The 10,424-nt window shown below is 31.7% G+C and overlaps 1 protein-coding gene across 1 annotated transcript in view; it reads right to left on the bottom strand.

Annotated features, from left to right (window-relative positions):
* corn (cornetto) overlaps positions 1–10,424 on the bottom strand; it is a gene marked incomplete in the record, with an annotated part of 269,163 nt that overhangs the window by 27,332 nt on the left and 231,407 nt on the right. The window contains 1 exon segment of the mRNA XM_067051957.1: positions 8,501–8,767. Within this exon segment, the coding sequence (XP_066908058.1) occupies positions 8,501–8,741 (241 nt within the window).

Raw genomic sequence — 10,424 nt, 5'->3', positions numbered from 1 at the left:
CTAGACAGTTGGATGGTGACTGCATTAAATTAATCCTCCTTAGCCTCCTATTCATAAAGTATAAACATTTGTGTTTACATGGATAAAAGTTGTATTGAACGGAATTAATTAGCAAACACTCTAGAATCAAAATAAACAACGAACAAACGAAAAACGACAGGACTTTTTGAATGCCCTGGTACTTTAGAGCAAGGATTGTTTGATAAACAATACAACGTTTGCTCCACTTTGGAGGGCTTCACCAGGGCTGAGTACAATTTTTCTTGTACTTCATAACTATCATTCCAATTATAGAAAGTCTTCTTTTAATGAATATGACAGCCCTTGATTTTGGTTCGTATACTTTATAATTTTCTATTTTAAAAAATAAACGCTGAGTTCTTTTGTAAAACCTGTAACCTGTTCACTATTGTATCAGTTTAATAAGATAAGGTATAAGTTATTCGGTGAACACCGCACTGTGATCGTTCAACAGAAGGTTGTGAGAGGTCTGAGATATATATGTTAAATAGAGTAGAGGACAGGCAGGAACCTTGTGGAATACCGGCTGATAGGTAGTGGGTTGATGAGTTAGTGTTGTTTGTTGTGTTTACAGAGGACTTGAAGGCGACTACCGGAAATGACTTGAGCGTAAAGCCGCACCTACTTGCATTTACCACCTGGTCGGAACGTAATCGTTTGCCACCGAGTACTCGATCACAGCATCCTCAAAGGTAATGGTAAAGTTTTATTGTTTTAAAATGAAAGAATAAATAAATTTAAATATGGAGATGGTTCATTAGCGATTACAAATAAAAAATATTAAAAAGTGATAAATTTTATTTAATGTATACATTGTGTTATTTAATGTATGTAGCTAAATAAAAATTACCTTAATGGAAATAAAATTTGAAAATGGTCAAAAACAAAATTTATTAAAGGTGAATCTAAATTTGTTCAAATTAAAATGCTAAATTATTTCGCAAATTTTATTTAATAAACAAAATGTTCTCTACGTTTTGGCTAATTTGCTGTCTTCAAGGACAAAAGCTACAGTTGTACATTCCTGCACATACTCATAGACGCAAACTACCAAAGCAGAGGAGGTTATAAAAGGGTTGTAAGTGAAGCCAAAAAGACTACGACCACAGAATTCATGTTTACGTTGAGACTAATAGGAATGCTCGTCATTTTAAAATAAAATGAACCAGAAAGTAGCCAGTGATTGACTTGAACTCTTTCCCTACTCCTCTGCCACGCCCCTAAAAGGTACATATGGCCCGCCTTTTTAGATTCACTCTTTCTATCAGTTTACCTCCCCATTATACTCCTTCCTCCCAGGTAACAAGAGGACAGCCATCTTGAAACCCTTTTATAACCTCTTCTACCTTGGTAGTTTGAGTTTGTATGTGGTGGAATGTGAGGATGGCATAGTAACCGAAACGTAGAACATTTTAAATAAATAATTTAATTTTTATACATTTTATTTTTAGTATATCCTTTTATTATTAAGTATATCCTACATTATGTCTGATTACCTAATTAGTCAATTTTCCTATAACAAACAAAAACTAAAATTCATAAATCACAGTCACTCTTTGTTAAAACTTTATCACAACAATGCTTTTAACCTTCATCCAATCAGTTCAAGCATTAAAATTATCTATTATAACAATATTTTAGTTAATTTTCCTCTTTATTTCATAAGTAAAATTCCCATCAAGGCTAATTATAATTATCCATATTTAATTTATCCCATATTTTTCGTAAATTAATTTTACTTAATATCTCTGCATAGTTTTGGTTCAAATTTCTTTTATCTGTTTGTAAATTCACTGTATTATTAATATTTTCAGATATCTAAATGGATTTATTTAAACAATGGATTAAATTTGAAAACACAATGATTTTGCATAATACATAATAATACATTCAAAAGGAAAATACTTAAATCCATTTACATATATTAAGTAAAATTAATTTATGAAAAATATAGGATAAATTAAATGTGGATAATTATAATTAGCCTTTCTGGGAATTTTACTTATGAAATAAAGAGGAAAATTAACAAAAATATTGTTATAATAAATAATTTTAATGCTTGAACTGAGTGGAGGAAGGTTACAAGCATTGTTGTGATAAAGTTTTAACAAAGAGTGACTGCAATATATGAATTTTAATTTTTGTTTTTAATGTGAAAATTGACTAATTAGGTAATTAGACATAATGTAGGATATAATTATTAACAAAAAAATATGTTTTAATGTTTCATAGAAATTGTTGATTTGACCTGGGCAGAATAGGCTGCATGAAGTTGAGTATTTAAATCATTTAGTTCCAAAATTCTATTAAGGTAAGATAAATTATAAAAAATATTGTTAAGTATTTTGAATTATTGAGGATCATAAATGTAATAAAAGCAGTTTTGTGGTAGATTGTCCCTGAGGATAGCCAGATTGGCCGAAACGTCGGACCTATAAGAAATATGAAATGTGTTGAGACTAAAATGGATAAAAATTAAATTATTTATTTATACAACATTAACAAGTCTCAAGAAAGTGTTTAAGATTATAAAAAAAAGGAGAATATTTTGTTCATTATTGAAAATTAATGAAATAATTTTGCCTTCAAATATTAAAATTTTTGACATTTACCAGTCGATTTAGATCTCGAGATCGAAAAGAACAACCCTAATGGAGACCTACAGTTTTGGGTCGAGACTTCCCTATAAAAAAAAATAGTTACCACAATTTTTCAAATATTATTTCTTTCTTCCACCAGGACTACATCGTTCTTGATGTACCATAGGATCAACCACCAATAAATAATAGTAAGTTTTGTTAGACTGCCTTCAGGTGCGTTTTCACTGAAATATTACCCCTAATATTGTTGTTTAAAAAAATAATTTGGTGCCAACTGTTTATACTAGTCAATATCGAAATATTATTAATATTTTCGACAAAATATTACTGATGTTTTAAGTTAACGATCCACAGTGGCCAAAAGCAGAATATTTGTAAACGAAATAAAATTTTATTAATCTTTTTGTCAGAAATAGTATTTTTAATAATATATGTTATCAGTAAAGGTATTCCGGATGTACATACATTTTTAATAATCCTTGTTTTACCGTCCTCAACCTATATTGAATTTAGAATATTTAATTTTTATTACTTGAATCAGGTTTATATATAATAAAAGCAGTCTGGCATGCTTCTGTTGTGGTATTGTAAGTACTATGTTTATTTAAGTCATATCAATAGAAAATGTATGATTAATTTTTTATAGTACTGCAAGCTTCTATCCCGTGTCCATTTCATTTTGATGTCGAAATGTTCGTGTCGAAATTTTGTTAATAAAATTTGATAATTTTAACAACCATTAGGGAAAAAAAATATAGGGGAAGAAATAAATAATAAATTAAAGGCTAAATAAATAAATATGTTGAGAGATACAAAGGAGAAGGATTATAATCATCTTATGGCACAGTATTCACAGCAAGCTATATACATAAATTAATATTGAAAACGCCATAGAATAGATGAATATTTCAAATAGAGAGCTATCTCTAAATGTATTTAAAGTGCATTTGCACTTGGTACATAAACATATATAAACATAACTTGTATATGTTCTAGGAGATTTGAAGCTGAATGAAAAGGTCTGAACAATGAATTCCAATTACCTCGATAAGGTAGAAAACAAATGAAGGAAATATTTAATTAAGTATAGAAAGCAATTCATATTTAAATGGGTGCTTTGAAATATAACGGTGAAACTACAGATGAAAAGTTTTCTCTAACAAATAAAGCCTACAGGATACCTTTTCGGTGCGGTGACATCTATTAACTTTTACTTTTACGAACCCAGACCTCGGAACGTCTTGAATAAGTCACACCACAGTCTGACAATGGACACGCGCGGTTTGGCCAGGCTGTGACTAAAGGGATAGTACAGTCAGAGGCGAAGGGTGTTCTCGTGGCGTTGGTAACACGAGCTAATACTGCGCAGAAAGTGGGTTCTGTTAGGGCAGTGTAAAAGAGACCATAATAGAACGAACTAAAGTGAGGTGCATTATTTTATTTTATTTTGTTGACAAATTTTATACTTAATATTTTATAAGTATTCATATTTATATTTAATATAGGGTTAGCGGTAGCAATGGAAGAAATTTCGGTGATATAGATATAGCAGGAAATATACTTGAACAGGTAGTTTAAGTATTTAGGTTCTACAGTAACTGGAAAAAAAATAAATTAATGAGGAAATAAAAGCAAGATTAAAGGCGGAGAAACAATTGTTTTTTTTTTCAATTTCGAAATGGCTTAGCTCGCGCTCTGTGTCAAAAAACTTAACAGTTAGAATTTAAAAAAATACTATACTTTCCACAGTTCTTTATGGATGGGGAACGTGCCTTTACAAACTAAGGAAGGAACAGCACCTTAAGGTTTTTGAGAATAAAGTATTACGTAAAATATTCGGACCTTAAATGGATGAGTTGGGAGGAAAATTTAGAAGGGTACACAACGCCGGATGGAGGGAACAGCAAATATAATTCAGGCTATAGGATTGCTGCGAATAAGATGGGTGTGAATGGTTCTGGAAGAAAATAGAGGACTCCTGAAATCTTAATAAACATTGAACCGTCGAGTAAACGTTCGAGGGGTAGACCGAAACGTAGATGAGAGGAATGCGTTAAGACTGATTCAGTAGATATGGGTTGGGAGGGGCGGTACTGAAAAGATGTAGTAGTACAAGAGCCCAAGAGGAGAAAAAAGGCAGTTATCTCACCCCAATTTTTTATTACTTTAATGAAAACTATCTATAATTAATAGTCAAAATTGATGAGACTGCCAAGTAAAGGTAGGGGGAATAAAAAATGGCGGCTGTTTCAAAGCGATAAAAAAACTAATTTTTCATTCGGAGCTCTATATCTCAAAAAGTAGGAACAACACAAGAAAACCTAAGAGAGCGTCATTTAAAGAAGAGTAAATTTGCTAAAATATGAGCCTTAATAGAGTTGTTTATGTTAAATAGTTTTCGAGATATAGTTTTTTTCAGTATGGGGCGTACTGAAAGATCAGTATTTAGTGAATTTATTTTGAAAAATTTATATCTCAAAACCCATCTGACATACAGATATCTATTAGCACTCAAATTAAAGCTAGTTTAATGAGTTATAAAGTAGTTTATTATGTTTATCTTCGTAGGAGTAATGGTTTACATGAAATTTGCAAAACTAAATTCATTTATAATTGTTCGGACAAATTGTCATTTGCCAAATTTATATTCATATGTTAATATCATAAAACTACTACACCTACGAAGATAAGTGTCATAAACTACTTTTTAGCAAGTTAAATTTCCTTTATTTTGAGTGTTGGCAGACATAAGTGCGGCTTATGAATCTAGAGATATATTTTTTTCGAATATCCAACATTTTATATGAACAACTAGAAATTAACATTTTGTGAGTTTATTTTGTCAAATATCATACAAACTACTACTCCTACAAAGATAAACCTAATTACCTATTTTGTAGTAAATTTAACTAGCTTATATAATAATAACCTAGCTTATATAAATATAATAACCTATATTTAGCCGCCATTTTTATTTCCCCAACCTATACTTGGTAAACTCATCAGTTTTGACTAGTAATTATACATAGTTTTCATTAAAGTAATCAAAAATTGAGGAGAGATAACTGCCTTTTTTTCTTCCCGGCTCTTGCACTATATTTAGAGAACGATTGGTGGTATCGGCATCGAATCTTCGGGTTCGGATAAGCCGTTATTATTATTATTCCTATTTATACTTATGTCCCATATAATTTTGGCCGAATATCTTGATCCTCCTCAAAAGACTCTTAACTAATCACGGACAGCACTAATATTTTATTGCGCCTAATACAGGTGGTAATCCTCGTTAAGATATTTGATCAAACGAGTCATAATATTTAATCAACAGAAAGCAAAATCATGGCTGATCAAGTCATTAATGCGTAATCTAAACGTCATCCCCTAATTTACGAGTCGATCACAACCCCCTCTGTTGACCTTGGTCATAAGTTTCACTTGTGTAAGCTAACCGAACATTTGTATTCTACCACGTCTACTTTAATTGAAGTGATTATCTCATGTCCTTTGATATCATAAAAAAATCAAACGAGTATTTTAGAAACAATAACAGATTTTCATGACTTTTGTGTAACAAAACTGCTATTACATATCACTTGTGTAAATATTAAAGTTTAAAAAAAAATAATAATAACAAGTATTAGAAGGTAAAAAATGAAAATTTAGTGTTAATTTTAATAGAAATATATGAGCAAAATGGGAATTTTTATGAGATCAAGAATGTATGAGTAATCGATTTTGAAGGCGCTTAATTTCACCACATAGTTTTGGAACACAGGTTCGGATCTAAGCCGTTCAACAAATTAACACTTCTGAAATAATGAATATATGCCTAAAATTAAATTACTTCTCAGATATTTTTAGATACAATCACTATGATTATATGATTATATTAAAATATGAATGAATTGATTCTAATTGATAGTTAAATGCCAGAACTCGATTTATCTTGGTTTATTATATTGTAGAAAGGAAGATAGTTCGGGTGGTGGTCAATAAAGGTATCAAAATAGTAAAAACAACTATTTATTGTTAACCAACGTTTCATCCCAGTTTGAAGGGCTTCGTCAGGGTAGTCTGATAGAGAAAAAAATATGAAAATAAATATTTTTTGTTTACTATTTTGGTTCATCCTTGTTTCAATCAGAAAACCATGGCGAAGCACTACAAAGTGGAGCGAAACGTTGGTTAACAATATTTTTTTTTACTATTTTGGTACCTTTATTGAACGCCATATCTTCCTATAATAAAAAAAAAACAACAGAAGTTTGCAAATCATCTCACAACGAGAACTAACATGCAAGAACTCCAGCTAGTTCATTAATTTTGTAAATATTTCCATTGCACATAATAGTCGAGCTCAAGGATCCGTTATTCATCTGCAGGAGGTTTTCGCAAACTTCTCAAAGTGGTTTCGGATGTCTTTCCAAGTTTGAAGCCACTCGCAGATACGGCATTTTATTATATTATATAGATATATTCCCTGTGTCGACAGTTCTTTTTACAATTATGTACGGTACAATATTATAACTTTATGTTCTATAGTTGTTCTATTTGTTTGACTATTCCTATGTGGTTTACGGGGGTTACCTGGGGATCTCGAAAGCAAAATTAAAACGGTTAAATAATTGCTTTGCACGATTCATCTTTGGGGTCCCCAGGGACGCCTCTGTCACCCGATTTTATGAAGAGTTGAAGTGGCTTTACACCTCCTCCCGTCGTAAATATTGTCTTGCTTCATTCCTCTACCACGTAATCCAATCCCGCCGTCCATCGTACATCTCAGATATCCTTCAACATAAGTCCTCAGTGCATTCCCGCAATACCCGCTCACGGCCTTCAGACTTATATGTAACTGCCCATCGAACCGCAGCCTTTGGTGGATCTTTCCTCATTCGTTCCTCTTCTCTATGGAATTCTATTCCCTCCTTTATTCGTAATTCTGACACCCTTCCAATCTTCAAATCCCGTATCTTCGACTACCTTCTGTCCACCCAATTTCGGAAGAATAACAATTAAAAGTTTCAAAAAAGCTTTATATATTTTCTGTATTTTATGTCTTAGATCTTCTTTTATAATTGTAAATATGTACACTAGCAGAAATTATATCTGTTCGTTAATTACTTTTTAGTTTAATTGTATTTGATTTTTTATCATTTTTTTTTCTTTTTATTTACTATCAGAAGTCATCTAATGTTGTATGATATGACAAGTGGTTTCATTTTATTTGTTTTATCATTATCTTATATATTCTGTTAATTATGGTTGTTTAATTGTATATTTTTAAATTCACTGTATTATTTTATTTTATGAAATCTTGTAATTTGATCTCTATTTTGTAATTTACTCTAAGGCTCTAAAGCCTAATTTTGACGCCTGTAAATTATTCTAAAGGCATCAATCCCAGAATAAATAAAGATTATTATTATTATTTCCACCATTGTAAAATTCATATCAAATTCATTTGTTTTCTTGGGTTTATTCATATATATATATATTTGGTTTTATGATAGATTATTCCTAACCAAAACATTTATAAAAAATCTAATTACCAACATGATGAAAGGTTTTGCTCATTCAGTAACGATCAGTCACCATTTTTTAAAAATGCTATCCTTGAGGCTATCAAATAAGAATGAAGTACCTGTCCGTATTTACTAAGAAATGGCGGCTTGAAGGTTGGGAGAAGATAGTAAGGTCAAGTTAACAATGGCCTTGGCAAACAAGGGTCAACAAATAAGAATTTATCCAAGTAATAGAAGAGAATTGGAAATCAATTGAATAACCAATAAGTCTGAATCGATTCTTAAACTTCGTCAAGGGTATCAGTGAATAGATCGATTTAAGAGAAGTTAACAAATACTGAGTGACCGCCGACTCACCGGTCACGGAGACACTCATGATGTTCCTGCGGGTGTTGGATGGCCAACGGCCGTCGTCGGGTGTCCTGAGTGCGGGGCTGCGGACACTGACGGAGCGGGCCAGAGGGGTTCGGGGGGGCCTGCCCCGCCTGCCTGAGGCCGCAGAGGACTCGCTGCTCGTCCCGTCTCCCAGCTCTCGTTCCGACGTCAGGCTAGAGTCCGGCGTCGGCTCCATCCCGCTGTCGCTCCCTCCCACCTCCATCCCTCACCACCGCCGCGCTGTCATCGCTATAACAGAACAACATACTATAAATACATTTATGTATAAATTTATAATTACATCTCAAGTAGTTTCACTTAATATGATATACAATAAATAGTACTAGACGTCATATATTTTATTACCAGATAAGCCCTTGTTTGCCTTACATGGTTGTTTTAATAGTTTGTAAGTTATTTTTTAACAGTTAAAGGGGTAGTCTCGTCCAAGAGACACCTCTAACTATTTGCAATACTAAACCAATGAACAATTATAATTAAAAATAGTAAAGATCAATTTAAAAATTTAATAAAATAATACTCTATAGAAAAATAACAAAAGCCTTTCGACCAAAAATTTAAATAATACCTCTATCCCTTTTGCCATAACAATTAAATACTTTGGAGTCACTGTAGACAGCGAACAATTATTTAACGCCAACATCAATTAGAAATTATAAAACGCAAGGAAAATTGTATATAAAATATATCCATACTTCAATAAAAAATCAAAATTATCCAGCAGAAATAAATCAATACTATATAAAGCGGTACTAAACTTATGGCGGCCCCATAAGGAATTTACTGGTTCAACCAATATAAAAAAAATATAAGTATTTCAAAACAAATGTCCCATAATTGCTAATAACTATCCATATTACACATCTAAATATCTAAAATGCACACTTACATAAATTGACACTTAATTTCTTCTAGTGCTACTCCAACTCAATAAACCCTCTAATCACAGAAATAGGATATATATATATATATATTATTATCTTTATCTAGGGCCCACCAGGGCTCATATGGTTGATATAACCGTTATATTATATATTATATTATATATCTAAGTAGATGCTTGATTTATTTAATTAAAGAAATCCAAAATTGGGTTTAAAAAAACTGACTTTTTCCACCGGGCTCTTGTACTGTCATGTCCTACCCGTTTGACCGCGAACTTTCAAAAATCATTAAAAGATAGTTCGCGGTTTTTGAAAATTATCCCTTAAGGAAGCTTCGGATCGAAAAAATTACCGATATAAAACCCTCTTAAAATTGGATGTTTGTTAGTGAATGCTCCATTGAAATTCCCGGGTCGAGTGTGCTTGAAAAGAACTAAACGAGGCTACAAAAACTAGAAGTTTGAAAATAAATATATCGAAATAAATATCGATATTCCCTCTAATCGAATCTTGAACATCCATAACGTATTTTAGTTCATTGGAACTATAGGAAATTCTTTTGCCTTGAATAGTTTTAAAATCTTTCTTAAACTCGCTAAGTAGATGCTTTTTTTTTTCTTTCTCGCTTTTATTTTATTCTTTAGATATTTTATTTCTATATATCAATGAATCAATTTATGGGTAATTGTTTGAATTTGTTTCTGAATATGTAATGAATTGATTTTGCACCAATGTACTATATGCCAGGGCATGGTTCTATGCACGATTTACTTTTAAAATAAATGCTATACATAGAATATAAAGCCTTTTTTTTTTTTGATTTATTGATAGATATTACAATCTGCCACACAGTTGTGGGCAATAGGTAATATTGATGAATGATCTCATACATACTAAAATAAAAAAAATTGCTTTGCACGATTCATCTTTGGGGTCCCCAGGGACGCCTCTGTCACCCGATTTTATGAAGAGTTGAAGTGGCTTTACACCTCCTCCCGTCG

Source organism: Halyomorpha halys, unplaced genomic scaffold (assembly GCF_000696795.3).
Source record: "Halyomorpha halys isolate HHAL.00 unplaced genomic scaffold, Hhal_1.1 Scaffold88.1, whole genome shotgun sequence".
In the NCBI taxonomy this organism is placed as follows: Eukaryota; Metazoa; Arthropoda; class Insecta; order Hemiptera; family Pentatomidae; genus Halyomorpha; species Halyomorpha halys.
This window is presented reverse-complemented; position numbering and strand designations above follow the sequence as displayed.